Source organism: Entelurus aequoreus, linkage group LG26, assembly GCF_033978785.1.
Source record: "Entelurus aequoreus isolate RoL-2023_Sb linkage group LG26, RoL_Eaeq_v1.1, whole genome shotgun sequence".
In the NCBI taxonomy this organism is placed as follows: Eukaryota; Metazoa; Chordata; class Actinopteri; order Syngnathiformes; family Syngnathidae; genus Entelurus; species Entelurus aequoreus.
Window position 1 is genome coordinate 31085412 of NC_084756.1, and position 24691 is coordinate 31110102.

Below are 24691 nucleotides of genomic sequence, written 5' to 3' on the forward strand. Positions count from 1 at the left end.
TTATGTGTGAAATTATTATGGTAACACATTACCTTAAAATATCAAATAATATTATTTAGCTCATTCACGTAAGAGACTAGACGTATAAGATTTCATGGGATTTAGCGATTAGGAGTGACAGATTGTTTGGTAAACGTATAGCATGTTCTGTATGTTATAGTTATTTGAATGACTCTTACCATAATATGTTACGTTAACATACCAGGCACGTTCTCAGTTGGTTATTTATGCCTCATATAACGTACACTTATTCAGCCTGTTGTTCACTATTCTTTATTTATTTTAAATTGCCTTTCAAATGTCTATTCTTGGTGTTGGGTTTTACCAAATAAATTTCCCCCAAAAATGCGACTTATACTCCAGTGCGACTAATATATGTTTTTTTCCTTCTTTATTATGCATTTTTCGGCCGGTGCGACTTATACTCTGGAGCAACTTATAGTCCGAAAAATACGGTATTTATTGTTATTATATATATTGTTAATATATAAATAATAAATACATAGAGCTTAACGGGGCCCCCTTGTTGTCTGTGCCGTCTACTCCTTCTGTACACAACATCGGGGATTAATAAAGTATTTCTGATTCGGATTCTGATAATAAGCACTTTAAATGTTCTTTTCAGTGACACAAATCTCAATGTTGATTCAAAACCATTTTGGAATACTTTTGGTGTTAAAAAGTAGCATTTTTACCAGACGATGGTGTGAAGCCTTCATAAGAGTGTTGAGAAAATAATATTGATAACCTTAGAGTGCTGCAACTCCGTTTGCAAAGTCATTTGTGAGAGTATCAGCGAGGCACAAACACTTAGTGTAGACATAGCCTTAAGGTCCTTATCCTGGTCCAACATGATCCCTATACCATTCTCAATGTGTTGCAGTCAAGTACATCAAAGAAATGTCAGCCTTCTTCAAGAGCTCAGGGTCCCCTGGTGCAGCTCTCCCGTGGGACTCGCCTCCGCTGACTCAGAAGGGTTCGGAGCTGTCCGCTGCAGAGGCCAAGGAGCCCCGCAGCATCTCGCTGAAAATGTGCCAGGTGTCCCGCAAGCAGTGCCCACCCGACACAGAAAACAGGTATGACCCGGGAATAACCCACTTGGTAAAAAAATAATAGCTCCCTTTTGAGCAAATTTTGCAACCCTTTACCTTAGAGTCATATAACTTGGTATGTGACACTTGTTAACTGCTAAGCATGCTTTTGTTAACATGCTAACATTAAAGTGCTAACTTTTTTTTAGCTATTTCTACTCTTTTTTCCCCCTCAAATTACACCTTAGAGCAGTGGTTCTTAACCTGGGTTCGATCGAACCCTAGGGGTTTGGCGGAGGTCAAAACACACCCGAGTAACACATCGTGTAAATACAAACTTCTCCCTATCGGCGTATTACTGATACGGCAACAGCAGAAGTCAGACTGATTTGCAGGTGTGTCATTTGTTGTGAGTTTATGCACCGTGTTGGTTTTGTTCTTTGGACAAGGTGATGTTCATGCACGGTTCATTTTGTGCACCAGTAATAAAACATGGTAACACTTTAGTATGGGGAAAATATTCCCCATTAATTAGTTGCTTATTAACATGCAAATTAGTAACATATTGGCTCTTAACTAGTCATTATTAAGTACTTATTAATGCCTTATTCGGCATGACCTTATTATAACCCTAATCCTCTAACCCTAACCCGAACCCTAACCCTAACCAAATAACTCTAAATTTAGTCTTTGTTACTTAGAATATGTTCCCCATACTAAAGTGTTACCATCCATCCATTTTCTACCGCTTGTCCCTTTTGGGGTCGCGGGGGGTCGGCTTACCTTAAAACATATAATAACTTTGTCTTGAATTTGAAAAAAAAGGAGGGTTCGGTGAATGTGCATATGAAACTGGTGGGGTTTGGTTCCTCCAACAAGGTTAAGAACCACTGCCTTAGAGTCATATAACTTGGTATGTGACACACGCTAACTGATAGCATGCTACCGTTAGCTTGCTAGCATGCTAAAATTTGCACGCTAACTTTTTTAGCTAGTTTTGCAACCGTTTACCCCAGAGTCATATAACTTGGTACATGTTAACGTGCCAATATTAAAGTGCTAACTTTTTTTTTCTAATTTTATTCTTTTTTTTTTTTTTTATAATTCCCCAGCCATACACCTTAGAGCAGTGGTTCTTAACCTTGTTGGAGGTACCGAACCCCATTAGTTTCATATGCGCATTCACCGAACCCTCCTTTAGTGAAAAATAAAATGTTTTTTTTTCAAATTCAAGACAAAGTTATATGTTTTTGGTAACACTTTAGTATGGGGAACATATTCTAAGTAACAAAGACTTAATTTAGAGTTATTTGGTTAGGGTTAGAGGGTTAGGGTTAGAGGGTTAGGGTTATAATAAGGTCATGCCGAATAAGGCATTAATAAGTACTTAATAATGACTAGTTAAGAGCCAATATGTTACTAATTTGCATGTTAATAAGCAACTAATTAATGGTGAATATGTTCCCCATACTAAAGTGTTACCATGTTTTTTTACTGGTGCACAAAATGAACCGTGCATGAACATCACCTTGTTCAAAGAACAAAACCAACACAGTGCATAAACTCACAACAAATTACACACCTGCAAATCAGTCTGACTTCTGCTGTTGTCGTATCTGTAATACGCCGACAGGGAGAAGTTTTTATTTACACGATGAGTTGGGTGTGTCTTGACCTCCGCCGAACCCCTGAGCCCGACTCACTGAACCCCTAGGGTTCGATCGAGGTTAAGAACCACTGCCTTAGAGTCATATAGCTTGGTATGTGACACTTGTTAACTGTTAGCATGTTAACGTTAGCATGCTAGCATGTTACCATTAGCATGCTAACTTTTTGATGTACTTTTGCTACCGTTTAGCCCAGAGTCATATAACTTGGTATGTGGCACTTGTTAACTGTTAGCATGCAAACGACAGCAAGCTAACTTAGTCTTGCTAACTTTTTCATATATTTTTACACTTTTGTTTCTCTATTTCCCCAGCCATACACATTTGAGTCGTACAACTTATATGAAACATGCTGACTGTTATCATGCTATCGTTAGCACACATGCTAAGTGTTAGCATTTTTATGTAAACATGTTATTGTTTTAGGCTAGCTCTTTGGCTCATTTTGTACAGTTACACCTAAAACTCACGCATTCAGACACTCGGCACCATCTTCACAGTACGGCGACCCCCGGCCAGAGGTCCAGGGCACAGATAGCAGGCCCATCAAAATTTCCGCGGGAAAAATAATAGCACGGCTTGGCTCGTCCAACAGGTATTTCGAGGTGATTTCACCCAATAGGAAGAACTCAGTGTTCCTGCGGGCCAAAGACCCAGCCATGGCCCAGTCTTGGTACAACGCCATCCAGGCTTGTCGTGCCAACCTTTTACCACGTGTCAAGGAGGAGATGAAGAGCTTGCAGCCTGGCATGGAGGTCAAACACCTGGGCTGGATTATAGAACAGGTAAGGGATACAATATGATGTTAATTGGACTATGTACTTTATTCATGCTGCACTGGCATTGTTACTTATGCTACGAAGTTAGGCCTTCATGTGTCTTTGCTTGTTAATTAGTAAGCGTGGTTACATCAAGACTCTTTGACTTATTTCCAAGAAATTGCGTGGATGTCTTGTAAGGTATGGAACAGTGAGGCCGTACCATTTTTTTATGAGTCATGCAGCTAAAAAGTTGGGGGCGGTGGGGTATATAATCATCCAAATAATAAATAAAAATACTGTATTGCATTGTAGTCTATTTTTCTCTGTTTATTAGTTTGCTACTACTTCCTGGTTCAAATATAGTATTTAGAAAAATAGTTTGATTGTGTTTTTGGGTGAAATTATGGCTGAATTTTGTTTGCAATTACAAAACCCAAAACTAGTGAAGTTGGCACGTTGTGTAATTTGTAAATAAAAGCAGAATACAATGATGAGCAAATAATTTTCAACTTTTATTCAATTGAATAGACTGCAAAGACAAGATATTTAATGTTCGAACTGAGAGACTTATTTTTTTTTTGCAAATAATCATTAACTTAGAATTTAATGACAGCAACACATTGCAAAAAAGTTGGCACAGGGGAATTTTTACCACTGTGTTACATGGCCTTTCCTTTTAACAACACTCAGTAAACGTTTGGGAACTGAGGAGACCAATTTTGGAAGCTTTTCAGGTGGAATTATTTCCCATTTTTGCTAGATGTACAGCTTAAGTTGTTCAACAGTCCGGGGGTCTCCGTTGTGGTATTTTAGGCTTCATATTGTGCCACGCATTTTCAATGGAAGACAGGTCTGGACTACACGCAGGCCTGTCTAGTACCCGCACTCTTTTACTATAAAGCCACGCTGTTGTAATTGTCTTGCTGAAATAAGCAGGGTCGCCCATGATAACGTTGCTTAGATGGCAACATATGTTGCTCCAAAACCTGTATGTACCTTTCAGCATTAATGGTGCCTTCACAGATGTGTAAGTTACCCATGCCTTGGGCACTAATACACCCCCATACCATCACAGATGCTGGCTTTTGAACTTTGCGCCAAGAACAATCTAGATGGTTGTTTTCCTTTTTGTTCCGGAGGACACAACGTCCACAGTTTCCAAAAACAATTTGAAATTTGGACTCGTCAGACCACTTTTCCACTTTGCATCAGTCCATCATAGATGAGCTCGGGCGCAGCGAAGCCGGCTGCGTTTCTGGGTGTTGTTGACAAATGACTTTCGCTTTGCATAGTAGAGTTTTAACTTGCACTTACAGATGTAGCGACGAACTGTAGTTACTGACAGTGGTTTTCTGAAGTGTTGCTAAGCCCATGTGGTGATATCCTTTACACACTGTCACATTTTGATGCAGTACTGCTGAGGGATCGAAGGTTTGTAATATCATCGCTTACGTGCAGTGATTTTCTCCAGATTCTCTGAACATTTTGGATGATATTACGGATCCCTAAATTCCTTGCAGTAGCTCGTTGAGAAATGTTGTTCTTAAACCGTTGGACAATTTCATTACACATTTGTTGACAAAGTGGTGACCCTCGCCCCATCCTTGTTTGTGAATGACTGAGCATTTCATGGAAGCTGCTTTTATACCCAATCATGGCACCCACCTGTTCCCAACTAGCCTGTTCACCTGTGGAATGTTCCAAATAAGTGTTTGATGAGCATTCCTCAACTTTCTCAGTCTTTTTTGCCACTTGTGCCAGCTTTTTTTAAACATGCTGCAGGAATCAAATTCCAAATGAGCTAATATTTGCAAAAAGTAACAACGTTTTCCAGTTCGAACGTTAACTATCTTGTCTTTGCAGTCTATTCAATTGAATATAGGTTGAAAAGGATTTGCAAATCATTGTATTCTGTTTTATTAAACATATTCAAAAATATGTTTAAAAAAAAAAAGACCCACTGTGCGATAGAAAGAAGATTTTTCTGCTGCACTTCATTGAGAATGTGATATTTGTAGAAAATATATCCGTCTTTGTATTACTAATTTCCAAATGAATGAACAAAGAAACACATTCTTGGACATGAGGATGGTAATGTCATACTGACTTAAAAAGGGAATGATTAAAAATTGAAGATGTGTAATATGGTGATAATCCAAATTAAATTTGTTTGGTCGTAGCATAGGTCAAGGATTATCTCTGAGTCCCTCCTTTTTTGCAATAGTGATGGAGAGATTGACAAATAAGACCTGACAGGAGACTCTTGGTAAAATGATGTTCGCAGCTAACATTGTGATCTGCGGTGAAAGCACAGATATGGTGGAAGAAAAGCAAGGCGGAATACATATGTGTCAATGAAAGGGTATCAGCTAGAGCTGTGAGGCTCCAAGGAATAGCGAGGTGAGAAAAGTAGAGGAGTTTAAGTACTTAGGGTCAACGTCTCAGAGCATCAGCAAGTGTGGAAAGTAGGTGAAGAAGCCAGTGCTGTCAGGATAAAGTGGGTTGAGAAGAGTGTCAGGAGTTCTTTAAGATAAATGAGTGTCAGCAAAAGTGAGATAAAAGTTACAGAAAGGTGGTGAGACCAGCCCTGATGTCTGGTCTGTCGACAGCATCTCTGCCCAAGACAGGAGGCATATTTTTGTTGGAAGTGGCGTGGAGGAACAGCCCCCGTTTCACATATAGGAAACAGGATCAGAGTGGCCAGACTAAGACGGTTTGGCCATGTGACTATAGAGCGCACTGCGATATACACGGATATATATACATTGCGAAATGTATTATTTACACAGAAATATTCTTTAAACGTTTATTTACATACTTTAATTGTTTCCAAATATGTCTGTGATACAGCAGTAAAACGGCTGATCAAACAAAACAGAAGTCATCGTCATGGACCTATTAACTGCGGAAACTAGCTCTCCAATTAGCCAAACGGACTCAATAATTCCACGGTGACGTCTTGGTAAATTTACTGAGGAATTTGTGGAACTGAAAGAATACAAAAAGAATGCCTTAGTAAGTTAATAATACTAACACAGACACTTGTAAACATGTTAGCATAGCCAGTGTCATTACATTACGACAGCACGTACAAATATGCATGAAAACACTCCTACGGACATCACACACGGGACGGTTTAGTAAGTAAGAATTGTTTTAGTTGTATTGTAAAAACTTACAAACGTTGCTTGGAGTGATAAATGAAGGATCCATACGAGTAGAACCGCTATGGACAGCTATGAAGACTGAATGGCACTCTACTTCCGGTAACTTGAATAATAATAATAATAATAATAATAATAGATTTTATTTGTAAAAAGCACTTTACATTGAGTAAACAACCTCAAAGTGCTACAGTATATAAAAAAATATAAAAAAATAAAAATAAAAAAGATAATAAAAAATAAATAAAAATAAAAACTAGAACAGCCAAATAGCTAAAACTAGTATGCATATATTTAAAAAAATGATTTTTTAAAAAGAAGGGTTTTTAAGCCTTTTTCAAAAGCATCCACAGTCTGTGGTGCCCTCAGGTGGTCAGGGAGAGCGTTCCACAGATTGGGAGCGGCGGAGCAGAAAGCCCGGTCTCCCATTGTTCGTAGCTTTGTCCTCGGAGGTTGGAGGAGGTTAGCCTGTCCGGAGCGGAGGTGTCGTGTGGAGGATTTGGGGGTGAGTAGTTCTTTGAGGTAGATGGGGGCATTTCCATGGAGGCACTGGTGGGTTAATAGGGAGACTTTGAATTCAATCCCGAGTGGAACAGGAAGCCAGTGAAGGGATTTGAGAGGTGTGATATGGTCATATTTCCGCACTCTCATCAGGATCCTAGCAGCACTATTCTGTACTTGAAAGCACTAAACTGAAGGGCACTGCAGCACCTGCAGTGAGCGAACTTGTCCATAAGACGGCGCCATAGCACAAACAATATCACACCTTATCAGTGCATTTGTTTGTTTTTTTTAAAACTATTTTTAATATCGCCGCCAGCGAAGAAAAATCCATAAATTAGCTGCTTATTGGCCGGCGGGTTCTGAGTATAGGTCCGGAATTTACGGTATATTGGTAGAATAATGCTGGAGATTTGGCTGCGGAATGTGTTTAGAGAGTACATGCAGATGGTCTGTGTAACAAAAGAAAGCACAATGCAAGATGGAAACATGTGATCCGTTGTGTTAACCTCTAATCATGGAACAAGCGGAAAGTACTAGAAGAAGAAGGTCTGCTCTCTCGTCATTCAACAGTAGTATATGGTCTTAAAGTAACCAGAGGGACCATCTCAAAATGTACTATCACCTCCATGTGTTGTATGTTGCTGCTTGCACTGCAAAAAGTCAGTGTTCAAAAACAAGCAAAAAAAAAATACAAAAATTAGGGGTATTTTATTTGAACTTAGCAAAATTATCTGCCAATAGAACAAGAAAATTCGGCTTGTCAAGACTTTCCAAAACAAGTAAAATTAGCTAACCTCAATGAACCCCAAAATACCTTAAAATAATATATTCTCACTAATGACAAGTGCACTTTTCTTGGTAGGAAAAAAAACCGAGACCTTTTTGCTCAATATGTTGAAAAATATTCTTAAATTAAGTAAATGCTAGTGCCATTATCTTGACCAGGGATGTCCAAAGTGCAGCCTGGGGGCCATTTGCGGCCCGCAGGTATTTTTTTAACAGCGCCACGGCACATTCTAAAAATATGATTAAAAAAAATAAAAAACATAAAAAGTAGTATAAAAGAGTAAACCGGTGACAATAAAATGTTGCTATGTTGACTCTAATAACACTAAGCTGTCATGCAGGCTGTTTCTTTCTTTAAAACATAATAATGAATCAAAAACAATGTTATTATGAATTATTGACCTATTCAAGGCTTTAATTAGGTCACATTAAATATTTCACTTTGAGATATTTTTTGGGGAAAATGTTGCATATTTTGTGTTTGCCATATAAAAAACTATGTTTTTTTTTTTTTAAGGAAGGGCCTAAAATGAACAAACAAGGAACATAATAAACAACAACACAAGTTATAATTGACGGATAGATCTGAAGTTGATCTCGAGACTATTGTGTTAACAGTTTAAGAAAATATATGATTTATTTTTTAACACTTTACTGAGCAGGACGCTTTTGTATCCCCAATAATTTTAGTGGGACTTTTTTTTTTTTTTTTTAAGTGTCACTGCTCAAAAAATTATAATAAATTAAAATTAATGTTGTTATGAGTTATGTTATGAGCTCCAATTGTTATATAATCTGAAATGTTCCACTTTAAAAATTTATTGGGGGAAAATATTTCATATTTTGTGTTTTTTCCATAAAAAACTGGGTTTTCTTTCACAAAAAGGGCATACAACTTAAATCTAAAAAAACAAAAACGATATATTGACAGATATACCTAATGTTGATCTAGATATTTAAACTTTGAATAATAATAATACTAAATAATGACATTTTTTTTATTTTTTTGAACCTAAACCCTTTGGAGTCCTCGGTATCAAGCCTGAGTGGAGGCCTAAATGTATATTTTTTATACATATATTGTATTGGTTTTTAAAATAAAAAATATCAAAATTGCCCCCGCTTGCTTTGATTTTTCAGTGTGCGGCCCTCGGTGGAAAAAGTTTGGACACCCCTGATCTTGACATAAAGATATAAGCGCTCGGCATCATGATTTTTTTTTTCATGCTTGAAGTAAGAAATGATTACTTTAAAAAAGTAGTTTTATACTTGTGAGTGTTGATGACACAGCTTTGCAACAGTTGATATTCTACTTTTAAGCATGTTTTACTCAATATATTTCATAACATCTCAGCAACAAGCTGTAATATCTTACTGAGATCATTTAGGACCAAAACCCTTAAAACAAGTAAAATACTCTAACATAAAATCTGCCTAGTGAGAAGAATTATCTTATCAGACAGAAAATAAGCAAATATCACCCTTATTTGAGATATTTAATCTTACTTAGATTTCAGTTTTTGCAGTGTGCATACAAGTGGTAAGTACATGTGACATGTGCAGGTGGTCCAAGGTCCTGAGAGGCCGGTCCTCGCCGTGCTGACCGACCGAGAGCTGCTCCTGTACCCTTCCATGCCCGAAGGCAAAGACGCCATCAGCAGTCCCACTAAGAGCCACCCTCTCATCACAACCCGGTTAGTGAAGACCATGACTTCCATTGGCTTGTTTTGGTCTGGTAAAAAACCCACATGCTCACTCTTTCCATGCCTGTCCCCTTTTCTCATTGATTTTTTTTTTTTTTTTGCTTCGGAAAACATTAGTAAGGTCAGAACTTATGAGTCATATCGTTCCACCCTCGCACTTTATTCTGCAAGCATCACGTTTAACCCTGTCTGGGGTCTTCTATTCTAGACTGGTCCACTCCGGCCCAGGAAAAACCTCTCCCCTCCTGGACTCGGAGCTGTCCTTCGGCCTGCGCTCGGGCACCAAGCAGGGCGTGGAGGCCCATGTGTTCCGGGTGGACTCTGCCAAGGAGCTGTCCACTTGGACTCACCTTCTGGTCGACGGCTGCCACAATGCTGCCGAGCTTATCAAGGAGGTCACAGCAGGTACAGCATTCCTTCTATGTGGCCTGCTCAGCAGTTCCTCTTCTTATGAGTTAATATCTAAATAACATCCAAGCATGTCCCTTTCAGTGACTTCCAGTGTTTGGCCAAAGTTTAGGAGGAGAGGGCATGTCCACATCTCATAATGATTTTTGGTTTATATGGGATGTCTAAGTCAGTGTTTTTCAACTACTGGTGTGCCGTGGGAGATTATCTAATTTCACCTATTTGGGTTAAAAATAATTTTTGCAAACCAGTAATTATAGTCTGCAAATTATGTGTTGTTGTTGAGTGTCGGTGCTGTCTAGAGCTCAGCAGAGTAACCGTGTAATACTCTTCCATATCAGTAGGTGGCAGCCGGTAGCTAATTGCTTTGTTGATGTCGGAAACAGCGGGAGGCAGTGTGCAGGTACAAAAGTGTCTAATGCTTAAACCAAAAATAAACAAAAGGTGAGTGCCCCTAAGAAAAGGCATTGAAGCTTAGGGAAGGCTATGCAGAACGAAACTAAAACTGGACTGGCTACAAAGTAAACCAAAACAGAATGCTGGACGACAGCAAAGACTTACTGTGGAGCAAAGGCGGCGTCCACAATGTACATCCGAACATGACATGACAATCAACAATGTCCCCACGAAGAAGGATAAAAATAACGGAAATATTCTTGATTGCTAAAACAAAGTAGATGTGGGAAATATCGCTCCAAGGAAGACATGAAACTGCTACAGGAAAACACCAAAAAAAGAGAAAAAGCCACCAAAATAGGAACGCTAGACCTAAAACATTACACACAGGAAAACAGAAAAAAACTCAAAATAAGTCAGGGGGTGATGTGACAGGTGGTGACAGTACACCTACTTTGAGACAAGAGCTATATTGATGCATGGTTGGTTATGGTTTAAAGTCATATCCAACAATTGCGACGACGACTTTTTACTGTCAACTGAGTTTCGTTTTTTTAATGATTTCTGCTCCGCAGTTTTTTCAACGCAACAAATGTGCCTTGGCTCAAAAAAGGTTGAAAAACACTGGACTAAGTCACGCACTGCAAAAAGTCAGTCTTCAAAAACAAGGACAAAAAATAAATAAATTAGGGGTATTTTATTTGAACTAAGCAAACTTATCTGCCAATAGAACAAGAACATTTGGCTTGTCAAGACTTTCTAAAACAAGTAAAATTAGCTAACCTCAATGAACTCAAAAATACCTTAAAATAAGTATATTCTCACTAATAACTCCCCCTCTGTTCCTCCCATGGGAGGGGGGGGGGGGAATTTGGAAAAGTCGGCAAAAGTCCCCAAAATTTTCAAAATACCTACCCAGGTTCGAGTCCCACAAGTCACGCCGCCGGATGCCCAAAATGTCCAAAACGCACCAAGCAAAGTCCCCGGGGAAGTGGGGGAGAAAAGTAAGAAAAGTCTGCAAAAGTCCCCAAAAATGTTCAAAATACCTACCCAGGTTCGAGTCCCACAAGTCCTGCCGCCGGATGCCCAAAATGTCCAAAACGCACCAAGCAAAGTCCCATGGGAAGTGGGGGAGAAAAGTGAGAAAAGTCTGCAAAAGTCCCCAAAAATGTTCAAAATACCTACCCAGGTTCGAGTCCCACAAGTCCCGCCGCCGGATGCCCAAAATGTCCAAAACGCACCAAGCAAAGTCCCACGGGAAGTGGGGGAGAAAAGTGAGAAAAGTCTGCAAAAGTCCCCAAAAATGTTCAAAATACCTACCCAGGTTCGAGTCCCACAAGTCCCGCCGCCGGATGCCCAAAATGTCCAAAACGCACCAAGCAAAGTCCCCGAGGAAGTGGGGGAGAAAAGTGAGAAAAGTCTGCAAAAGTCCCCAAAAATATTCAAAATACCTACCCAGGTTCGAGTCCCACAAGTCCCACCGCCGGATGCCCAAAATGTCCAAAACGCACCAAGCAAAGTCCCCGGGGAAGTGGGGGAGAAAAGTGAGAAAAGTCTGCAAAAGTCCCCAAAAATGTTCAAAATACCTACCCAGGTTTGAGTCCCACAAGTCCCACCGCCGGATGCCCAAAATGTCCAAAACGCACCAAGCAAAGTCCCCGGGGAAGTGGGGGAGAAAAGTGAGAAAAGTCTGCAAAAGTCCCCAAAAATGTTCAAAATACCTACCCAGGTTCAAGTCCCACAAGTCCCGCCGCCGGATGCCCAAAATGTCCAAAACGCACCAAGCAAAGTCCCACGGGAAGTGGGGGAGAAAAGTGAGAAAAGTCTGCAAAAGTCCCCAAAAATGTTCAAAATACCTACCCAGGTTCGAGTCCCACAAGTCCCGCCGCCGGCCGTGCAAATCCCGGGATGTCCAAAATGTCCATAACACACCCAGCCGAGTCCCAAGGGGATGGGGGAAAAAAGTGTGCAAAAGTCCCAAAAATGTTCAAAATACCTACCCAGGTTCGAGTCCCACAAGTCCCGCCGCCGGATGCCCAAAATGTCCAAAACGCGCCCAGCAAAGTCCCACGGGAAGGTGGGGAGAAAAGTGAGAAAAGTCGGTAAAATGTTCAAAAATCACAGTGCCAAAAGTCTTAAGACTTGTCTTAAGACTCCATGTGGGACTTGAACCTGGTTAGGTATTTAGAACATTTTTGGGACCTTTGCCGACTTTTCCGACTTGTATCCCCCATCCCCGTGGGACTCGGCTGGGTGTGTTATGGACATTTTGGGCATCCCGGGACTTGCACGGCCGTCGGCGGGACTTGTGGGACTCGAACCTGGGTAGGTATTTTGAACATTTTTGGGGACTTTTACCGACTTTTCTCACTTTTCCGCCCCACTTCCCGTGGGACTTTGCTTGGTGCGTTTTGGACATTTGTTGCATCCCGGGACTTGTGCGGCCGGTGGCGGGACTCGTGGGACTGGAACCCGGGGAGGTATTTTGGACAAACTTGGGACTTTTGACCATTTTGGCCGCCTTTTCCCATCTTCTTCCCCGCCTTCCTGTGCACCGTTGCTGGGTGTGTTTTGGACATTTGGACAAAAATAGTTTCAAGCATGTTTTACTCAATATAGGTCATCAAATCTCAGCAACAAGCTGTAATATCTTACTGAGATCATTTAGGACCAAAACCCTTAAAACAAGTAAAACACTCTAACATAAAATCTGCTTAGTGAGAAGAATTATCTTATCAGATATAAAATAAGCAAATATCACCCTCATTTGAGATATTTAATCTTATTTAAATTGCAGTTTTTGCAGTGCAGATTCTCAAACTGCCTACAAGCACCACTGTTGGAACACAGGCTCCATCTAGTGGTACTTGGGTACACAGGCACTTGCATTTAAGTATAAACATTATAGCAGATAACATAAACATTAGGGCTGTCACCATTTTGAGAAAAATCATTATCTCAATTTTTTTTTTATTTCCTGAGTTTCTGATTGTGTGGGGCGTTTTTTTTTTTTCAAGAGCACACACGTTTGTTCAGGGTTTACGTCAGTGACTTCCATACGTTCACTTGGCAGCCTGCCACAAATACATATGGACCGCCACAAATAGACCTAGCACCTGCTCTTCACCCTCACTCATAAACGGGACTGGGTTGCGACTCACGATTATTCTGATGGTCGATTAGTCAACGATTGTCTGAACAATTAGCCGACGAATCGGATAATAAAGCGTACACATCTTTAACGGCTCTCATTTTTCCATCGACTTCTGAATGCAGCTTCAGGTATTTTAGGCATGTGCTTACAAACAACAAAGATGACTAATTAATTCATAAATAATTGTTTATACTGTAGCTGTGCTGCTCATTCAGCTGTTACAAAAATTAAAAGGACTATTAAAATGTTATCCATTTAAAAGAAAAAAAAAACACTTAACTTTGTTTATGTATTAAAAAAACTGTTGCAATAGCAGCAATAAAAACAAACAACAAAAGACAAAATCTAACTACTCAAAAAGAAATAAAGCATTTTGTGATGTTTACAAAGCTGCACAGTGGTATATTGACTATTGATTAACTCTTGGCAGCAGTTCTAGCACTCAATGTGGAGAGTTCTATATTTGATTAATTGAAATAAAATGTTGGCTATTAAATAAATTGTATGTTTATTCTTATGATACCTCAGCATTAGTGCCTGTGTGTGTGCTTGTGTGTGTATGCATGTGTCTGTGTGTGTGTGTTCTTGTATTTCTACCCTTCTTGAGACATCAACAAGGAAAAGTGCCTTCCATATGAGGACCGGTGAACAAGTTAGGACATAAATAATGGTCCCATTGCATCTGATAGAGAATGTCTCATTTGCACCCTTATTGGTGAAATCTATCAAAATTAGGGTGGTCCCAATAAGGAGGGATTTTTCAAATTGACTGTGTGTCTGTTTTAAAAGTGCTCTCCCTCCGGTCAACATATGACATAACAAGTGTGTGTAAAAATTGGAAGTGCTCCCCCTTTGGTCAACATATGTAATAATAAGTGTGTGTAAGGAATTGAAATGCGCCCCCTTTGGCCGCAATTAATTAAACAAAATAAAATAAATATGTATATAGAAACATACTGTAATAACTTGAAGTAAATAATTAGAAAACACTTACAAACAAAAAAAATCAATTGTTTTACTAAAAGTAGTCTTTTTCTCACAATGTGTTGACCTTTTTCTTATAAAATTGGGAACAATTTCTCATATTCTTTCTGTTTCTGTAATATTGCAATATTTTCCCAGTAAAATTATTACCTTTTTATGTAAAATGATTACTTTTTAATGCAAAATTGGAACATTTGTCATATAAAATTCTGACTTTTATCAACAATATTGCCATTTTTTTTGTTGTTCTTGTAAAATAGTGAAGATGTTTTAGTAAAATTATGACAGTTGTCATAATTTTGCCAAGTAATATTCCGATTATTATTATAATATTGCCAAGATTGAAAAGTTTTCTTATAAAATTGTGACTTTTGTCGAGTAAAATCACTACTCTTTTCATAAAATTGCCAAAATGTTAAGCTTTTCTTGTACAATTGCGACTGTTATTGAGTAAAATTCCAACATTTGTCATAATATTGCACAAATGTTCAGTTTTCCTTGTAAAATTTTGACTTTTGTTGAGTAAAATTACGACTTTTATTATAATACTAGAGGTAGGTATTTTTCGGAGGTATCAAGAAGGTAACAAATACAAGAAAGTGTGTGTGTGCGTGTTTGTGCGATTTTGTACGGCATTGCAAATTGACGAGAAAAAAAATAAATTTTAAAAATTTTAAAAAATATATATATATAGATCTTTAAAAATAAATAAATAATACAAATAATAATTATATATGTATGTGTGTATATATATATATATATAGATAGATCTTCAAAAATATATAATAAAAATAATAATTATACATGTATGTATGTATGTATATATATATATATATATATATATATATATATATATATATATATATATATATATATATATATATATATAGTTGTATACAGCCCCTTTTAAGTAAAATAAAAATAATTGTCATTATTTAGAAATCTGATCGCAAATTGGTGTAAATTTTAATCACAATTTTCTTTTCTTTTTCTGCAGTCTTTACATATAAAAAAATATGTAAAAATATTTATAAAGTTATTAACCAACCGAAGATTTGCTAAAATAACATTTTGGTCACTTCTTACGCCACAAGCCAATTTTTCCAACAGCCACATGTTCAGTGGTAACAAATCGCTGGTACTATTTCTTAGGTGGTGCTTCCTGTAAAAAGTTTGAGAACCTTTTTTTTCTAAATGATCCGTATTATGTTTACTATTGACACAGCCCACATGTACGCTGAAGAGAATTAAACAACCATCAGGTGTTACTTTCAACAAGCATTAATAGGTCATAATAATGTTTTTTAAGAGTTTAGATAAAAATAAAGGCTTAAATGTACAATCTGCATCTTTTACCCTTTCATGTCCACGGTTACATAGGATTTTTGTAAATGTATTTTTGGATTCTTCAAAGTCTGCTTTTTACCTGCAAGTCTACTTGGGGTTCATGCTTTTATTACCTAAGGAGGCCCTCTAGTGGTAGAATTAAGTATGCACTCATTAAAGGTTTGCTACATGAGTGAGTCAGAATATTAGAAACAGCTTCCTGTGTGATTCCATGTTGTTCTGCCGTTACACAATTATAATAGACAACAATAGTAAACTGTTTCCATCCCCGCCCCTGCCAGCCTGCAGCTGGAATGGACAGGAGTGCACCCTGGGAGTGCACATCGACGAGGGCTTCACGCTATTCACCGAAGAGATGGGTGTCAAGAAAAACGTCCTCCTGCAGCATCCCTTCGAACGCCTTCGAATGTCGTCAGACGACGGCGTCCGCATGATGTTCCTCGACTTTGGAGGGCCCGAAGCTGAAATTGTAAGTAGGGCTCATGCTTTAAGAATCACTTCAAGGTGGCGTCGTATTTCCTCATGTAGTTACAACGGGTCTTTATTTAGTCAACTGCAGGCATCTGTTCATGTCTTAGAAATCTCTTGGCCATTAACATGACTGATGAAGATTGACTAAAAAAGTAATTGTACTTTTTTTTACAATTACAATAAACTTTGCACAAAGGCTAAGAACATGCACACGATTGGGTTAAACAAATAACCCAATTTTAACCCAACTGCTGCTTCAGAAAAGGACAAACCCCTTTTGGGTTGGGTTATTTTTTCCAACCCAATTTTTGGGTTGAATTATTTAACCCAGAAGTTGGGTAATTCTAACTACAATGTTGGGTTAAACAATGTAGCACCTCTTGACCCAATAGTTGGGTTAAAAAAAAAAAAAAAAATTAAAAAAAAAAAAAAAACACATATATATATATATATATATATATATATATGTGTATATATATATATATATATATATATATATATATATATATATATATTTTATATTTTGATATATATATATATATGTCAAAATATATTAAAAAAATAAAAATAAAAAATATATATATATATATATATATATATATATATATATATATATATATATATATATATATATATATATATATATATATATATATATATATATATATATATATATATTAGGGCTGCAACTAACAACTAATTTGATAATCGATTAATATGTTGATTATTACTTCGATTAATCGATTAATAATCGGATAAAAGAGACAAACTACATTTCTATCCTTTCCAGTATTTTATTGAAAAAAACAGCATACATGCACCATACTTATTTTGATTATTGTTTCTCAGCTGTTTGTAAATGTTGCCGTTTATAAATAAAGGTTTATTAAAATAAATAAAACATTTTTTTAAAAGTAACCTCTGCGCATGTGCATAGCATAGATCCAACGAATCGATGACTAAATTAATCGGCAACTATTTTTATAATCGATTTAATCGATTAGTTGTTGCAGCTACTTATCAGAAGTAAAACTCCGCCCAATGCACTTTTTCGTCTTCGTCTTCGTCTTTTTCTTGTTTTTCTTTTTTGTTGCACTGTTTCATAGCATCGCCCATCCTTTCCGGATAATTTATTTTGTATGGCAGACAGCCATTATTATTATTGTTAATGTTATTACCACAAACATTGTTGTGTATGGTCACAGTAGTCATATACAGTTTGCTCAAGTATTTAATACCTCTCTAAAAGGTAAAGGACACATTTCATGTACATACGATGTGTGATTAGAAATAGCGTTAATGAGATTAGTCCATAATATACTTCCCCTCAAGAAAAAAAGGAACTTTTTAATCAAATAAAAAAAGTCTCTAACCCAAAAATTGGTTATCTCATCCAATCCACTTTATTTATATAGCACATTTAAACAACAAAATGTTTCCAAAGTGCTGCACAACAACATTAAAAACAATATTCAAATATTATCCTCAGCTCCACCAATGACTGAATAAAAACAAAAAATAAATACATATAAAACCAATATAAAAATAAAATAAATATGATTAAAAACGATTTTAAAGGGTAAAACCAATTAAAACAATAAATAGAAATCAAAATCTCTTACTCTTTGAAACGCAACCCAATAATGGTGCTCACAACCTTGACCACCCAAAAATTGTGTTTAAATAATAGCTCTATAACCCAGAAAATTGGTGGTACTAGACTGGCCTGCCTGTAGTCCAGACCAGTCTCTCATTGAAAATGTGTGTCGCAATATGAAGCCTAAAATATCACAACAGAGACCCCGGACTGTTGAACAACTTAAGCTGTACATCAAGCAAGAATGGGAAAGAATTCCACCTAAAAAGATTCAAAAATTGGTCTCCTCAGTTCCCAAACGTTTACTGAGTGTTGTTAAAAGGAAAGGCCATGTAACACAGTGGTAAAAATGCCCCTGTGCCAACTTTTTTGCAATGTGTTGCTGCCATTAAAATCTAAGTTAATGATTATTTGCAAAAAAAAAAACAAGTTTCTCAGTTTGAACATTAAATATCTTGTCTTTGCAACTATTCAATTGAATATAAGTTGAAAAGGATTTGCAAATCATTGTATTCTGTTTTTATTTACGAATAACACAACGTGCCAACTTCACTGGTTTTGGGTTTTGTACATCATTTACCTAACCTCAGCTTTACAGATGCCGTGCCTAGTGTTCTAGTAATGTGTTGTGATATTACCATTATTGCTATGTTGTCTATTACCATTGTTGGTATATTCATTATTCCTACATTGTTGATACAAATTATTGTTACAGTGTAATAATGATTGTTACCTGTGGTAATGCCACTATGATACAACATCTGTATTATAATCCTTGAACAAAGTAAGAGTCAAACTCATGTGAATAATCACTGAATGGAGAACTGGGGGTGGGATTAAAAAAGTTATCTTCTTCCCACTCCCTTTCAGGCAAAACTGGACAATCATGCATTACATACTATACATCAGTGGTCCCCAACCACCGGGCCGCACAAATATTTAAAAAAAAAAAAAAAAAAATTTTTTTTTTTTTTTAATGAAATCAACATAAAAAACACAATATATACATTCTATATCAATATAGATCAATACAGTCTGCAGAGATACAGTCCGTAAGCACACATGATTGTATTTATTTATGTAAAAAAAAAAAAAAAAAAAAAAAAAAAAAATTTTTTTAAATACACATCCCCCCCCCGGTCCGTGGGACAAATTTTCAAGCGTTGACCGGTCCGCAGCTACAAAAAGGTTGGGGACCACTACTATACATTACCTTTTGCACTTTATTAATTTATATTATTATGTGTTGTCAACTTTGTACTTTATGTCATTGCCTGAAATAAATAAATAAATGAAAAAAAAAATGAAAAAAATATAGACATAGTGTAGTGTACTTTGATAATTATAATGCAGAAAACAACATATTATTTTGTCACTATTTGAGGAAATACATTCGTTATAATAAAATGTTTGGTCTACATTAGAATAAAATGTTTTAATTTTTTTGGTCTTCAGCAACTGGACCTCCATTCTTGCCCCAAGACCATGGTGTTCATCATCCACTCTTTTCTCTCTGCTAAAGTCAAACGACTTGGCCTGCTGGCATGATGACGTCCAGAACTATTAGCGGTATGAATATCACACAAAAGAAAAAACAATGATGGCGGGATGACGTTCTCCACTGCCGCGGCTCCTTTTTGTGGAAGAGCGACGGACACTTTTTGTGTTGAGGTAAAAATGTTTCACAGTGACGAAGCAGCACATGAATTTATGATAAATGTACGATTTTAGTAGCATTTGGTCCATTTTCTTCTCTCCGTCAGCACCCGTCATGAATGACTTGCCTTATCTGCTGCGTACGTGATGTTGCACATTTCAAAGGAGGTGACCGATCACTGCGTGATCCAAAAATTCAGAAGCATCCGTTCATGTTTTAGTTGCCTTCGCTCATTTTTAAGCTAATTTGATTTATTTCAGTTTAAAAACTACACATTTGGAAAGGTTTAAGAGACTACTAACACAAATGGCCTGAAAGTGGATGAAATATTTATAAATGATAAAGGTACGTCTCTTTTTCTTTCCTTTTTTTTTCCCAAATGCATCCACTCTCGACGGATCGTATTCATTACAAAGTATTTCCGTTCATTCAATCAACACAAAGTACTTTAAGTATCCAGTACGTTCATTTAAACGTCATATTTTTTGGTCGTCATTAAAACCTTCTCATTGCTCTTAAGGAACGGTGTCAATATATAATATGTCGCTATGTATTTACTCCTCTACACACACTCTCTCAACATTAAAACATATATATATTCTTATTTAAACAAAGGCGTGCCTTCTTTAGGATTGTTTGTACATAACATGTAATAAACTTTGTCAACTTTTAGTTTGCGTGTGATTTCTTTAAAAGTTGAGACACAGGTGTGCCTTTAAAAGAGGGAAAAGTAAAAACAAATACAGTATGTCGGATAGGTATGTTTCATTCAGTAGGAAAAACAGAAGTACCGTGTTTTTCGGAGTATAAGTCGCTCCGGAGTATAAGTCGCACCGGTCGAAAATGCATAATAAAGAAGGAAAAAAAACATATATAAGTCGCACTGGAGTATAAGTCGCATTTTTGGGGGAAATATATTTGATAAAACCCAACACCAAGAATAGACATTTGAAAGGCAATTTAAAATAAATAAAGAATAGTGAACAACAGGCTGAATAAGTGTACGTTATAAATAACCAACTGAGAACGTGCCTGGTATGTTAACGTAACATATTATGGTAAGAGTCATTCAAATAACTATAACATATAGAACATGCTATACGTTTACCAAACAATCTGTCACTCCTAATCGCTAAATCCCATGAAATCTTATACGTCTATTCTCTTACGTGAATGAGCTAAATAATATTATTTGATATTTTACGCTAATGTGTTAATAATTTCACACATAAGTCGCTCCTGAGTATAAGTCGCATCCCCGACTTATAGTCCAAAAAATACGGTACGTAATATTTACATAATATATGGACAGTATATTATAAATACTGATATATTATATTATGTCTATATCATATATACAATATATAACAATTACCATGTACAATATTACAGTATATGTGACAGCTGCAGCATAAAATAGAGAGTAAATCCAGCAGAAAATTGACATTACATGTATAATTTGTTTTCAAAACGGTTACAAAAAAAGTGGGACCCCAAAAATTGACTGTGGGACCCCATTTTTATGATTTGATGGGGTCCCCGGGACCCCCATTTTGAAAATTCCTAGCGCCAACACTGGAAAATATAGTTTTCATTTTTTATTTAGCTCCTTTGTACTGCCACACGAGTACAAAAATACGAATGTTTTAAAAACAGGAACGCAAACCACTCTCTCCCATTATCCCCCTATATTAGTTTTTGCTGAACGTACCGTATTTTTCGGAGTATAAGTCGGTCCGGAGTATAAGTCGCACCGGCCGAAAATGCATAATAAAGAAGGAAAAAAACATATTTGTCGCACTGGAGTATAAGTCACATTTTTTGGGGGAAATTTATTAGATAAAAGCCAACACCAAGAATAGACATTAGAAAGGCAATTTAAAATAAATAAAGAATAGTGAACAACAGGCTGAATAAGTGTACGTTATATGAGGCATAAATAACCAACTGAGAACGTGCCTGGTATGTTAACGTAACATATTATGGTAAGAGTCATTCAAATAACTATAACATATAGAACATGCTATACGTTTACCAAACAATCTGTCACTCCTAATCGCTAAATCCCATGAAATCTTATACGTCCAGTCTCTTACGTGAATGAGCTAAATAATATTATTTGATATTTTACGGTAATGTGTTGATAATTTCACACTTAAGTCGCTCCTGAGTATAAGTCGCACCCCCGGCCAAACTATGGAAAAAAACTGCGACTTATAGTCCGGAAAATACGGTACTTGTTTACTAGAGATGTGACGTTTGCGAACTAATAGTCTCTTTTGAACGGCTCTTTCAAGTGAACGATGAGAACCGATTCACGCTGCCCTGTCCAAAATCAGAATCAACTTGATTGACTTTATTTATTGAAGGAGTGATGACATCACGTATATTATATATAATAATATACGTCTAGTCACTAGACGTATAAGATTTCATGGGATTTAGCGATTAGGAGTGACAGATTGTTTGGTAAACGTATAGCATGTTCTATATGTTATAGTTATTTGAATGACTCTTACCATAATATGTTACGTTAACATACCAGGCACGTTCTCAGTTGGTTATTTATGCCTCATATAACGTACACTTATTCAGCCTGTTGTTCACTATTCTTTATTTATTTTAAATTGCCTTTCAAATGTCTATTCTTGGTGTTGGCTTTTATCTAATAAATTTCCCCCAAAAATGCGACTTATACTCCAGTGCGACTTTTATATACTTTTTTTCTTCTTTATTATGCATTTTCGGCCGGTGCGACTTATACTTCGGAGCGACTTATACTCCGAAAAATACGGTACTTGTTTACTAGAGATGTGACCTTTGCGAACGAGTAGACTCTTTTGAACGGCTCTTTTAAGTGAACGATGAGAACCGATTCACGCTGCCCTGTCCAAAATCAGAATCAACTTGATTGACTTTATTTATTGAAGGAGTGATGACATCACCGTCCCGGAAGGCTGTAGTGTTGTTCCGATACCAATATTTTGTTACCGGTACCAAAATTATTTTGATACTTTTCTAAATAAAGGGGACCACAACAAATGGCACTATTGACTTCTGCCATCTGTGGTGATCTGATAACCTCTCCACGCAGGAGAGGGGGGGCAGAGCAGAAAAGAGACGGCAGATCAACTGGTCTAAAATGGGGGGTCTATTTAAAGGCTAGCGTGGTTTTAAATACTTTTTCACTGAAGTCCAGTCAAAGGCTGTTTGTCTTATTTGCCAAGAAGCCGTCAAGGTTTTGAAGGAACACAACGTAAATCGTCATTTCTCCAGTTTTTTATTTTCATCAGAGGGATTAATGACAATTTTGAAGTAACATAGGAGTTATTACCAAAAAGCGTGGCTGAAGTCGTCACCAATCCCAAACTGCCTGGGAGTAAGCTGGCTAACGTTACCACAGATGGCTCGCCAAATCTCAGAGGAAAAAAAACAAAACATGGGTTTACTAAAGAGAATCCAGGAGAGGGTGAAAGAGGACAACCCCCAACACCAGGTACTTTTTATTTATTTACACTGCATAACCCACCAGGGGGCACTGTGTACATCTGTATTGCAGCTTGACCACCTAGTATTCTGGCGAGGGCACTTCACCATTGTCACTAGTGTTGTCCTGATACCAATATTTTGGTACCGGTACCAAAATGTTTTTCGGTACTTTTCGAAATAAAGGGGACCACAAAAAATGGCATTATTGGCTTTATTTTAACAAAACATCTTAGGGTACATTAAACATATGTTTCTTATTGCAAGTTTAAAATAGTGAACATACAAGACAACTTGTCTTTTAGTAGTAAGTAAACAAACAAAGGCTCCTAATTTAGTCTGCTGACATATGAAGTAACATATTGTGTCATTTATCATTCTATTATGTTGTCAACATTATTAAGGACAAGTGGTAGAAAATGAATTATTAATCGACTTGTTCATTTACTGTTAATATCTGCTTACTTTCTCTTCTAACATGTTCTATCTACACTTCTATTAAAATGTAATAATCACTTATTCTTCTGTTGTTTGGATACTTTACATTAGTTTTGGGTGATACCACAAATTTGGGTATCAATCCGATACCAAGTAGTTACCAGATCATACATTGGTCATATTCAAAGTCCTCATGTGTCCAGGGACATATTTACTGAGTTTATAAACATAATAAAAATAAAAATAAAAAAGATTTTGTGATGCTAAAAAATATCAATGTAATCATAGTAGTATTGACTCGATACGCGCCTGTACTAGGTATCATTACAGTGGATGTTGGGAGTAGATCCACAAATGGCGTTTGTTTACATTGTAGCATCCCGGAAGAGTTGGAGCTGCAGGGAATTCTGGGAATTTGTTCTGTAGTGTTTTTTTATTTATTTCATTTTATTTTATTTTTTTATATATAAACCTTTATTTATACATTTCAACATTTACAAACAGTTGAAAATAATAATCAAAGTAAGTACAAAAAAAGTACAAAACAGTACAAAACAGTGCCAGGGGGTTGTAAATTCAAAGTAACTAAAATAGAATGCAATATATATATATATATATATATATATATATATATATATATATATATATATATATATATATATATATATATATATATATAATAAACAAAGCCATAGACTCACTCAATCATTTGTTCTGTAGTGTTTATGTTGTGTTGCAGACTCAGTGAAGTGCTGTCAGGGGAGGCAAGTGAGGCAGTGCCTCACCTTGCCACCAGAGGGGGCTGGGGGGTAAAAGGCTTAACCATGAGATGTTCAAAAACGAAGTAATAAAATAAAATTAGTTTTGAATATTTCTCTTGTGGTCTATGCTTTCTATGTGACTTTGGTGTGGTTGCTGTATATTTTTTTGTGAATTTTCATGGTCAAAATCGCGGAAATTCCGTGATTCCTGATCAAAATAAGTGTATTGAGCGCATGCGTGCGAGATGGCGCGTGCTTGTTGCCGCCGGGGGAAAAGGCAGGCCATGAGGCTGCAAGTACCTCCGCCTCAAAGTAGGGGGCGATATATCCAAAGTTCATGACCTGCCAACACCGGTTAACCCTTAAGAAGTAGAAG

General features: G+C 36.9%; 1 protein-coding gene across 1 annotated transcript in view; it reads left to right on the forward strand.

Annotated features, from left to right (window-relative positions):
* The window catches only part of snta1 (syntrophin, alpha 1), an 84756-nt gene extending 64450 nt beyond the window's left edge, over positions 1 to 20306 (forward strand). The window contains exons 3-8 of the mRNA XM_062037790.1: positions 884 to 1076; positions 3294 to 3483; positions 9477 to 9607; positions 9825 to 10021; positions 16187 to 16374; positions 19429 to 20306. Of these exons, the coding sequence (XP_061893774.1) occupies positions 884 to 1076; positions 3294 to 3483; positions 9477 to 9607; positions 9825 to 10021; positions 16187 to 16374; positions 19429 to 19521 (992 nt within the window). The 3' untranslated portion in view covers positions 19522 to 20306. The remainder of the gene's footprint in view (positions 1 to 883; positions 1077 to 3293; positions 3484 to 9476; positions 9608 to 9824; positions 10022 to 16186; positions 16375 to 19428) is intronic.
* The last annotated feature ends 4385 nt before the right edge of the window (positions 20307 to 24691 follow it).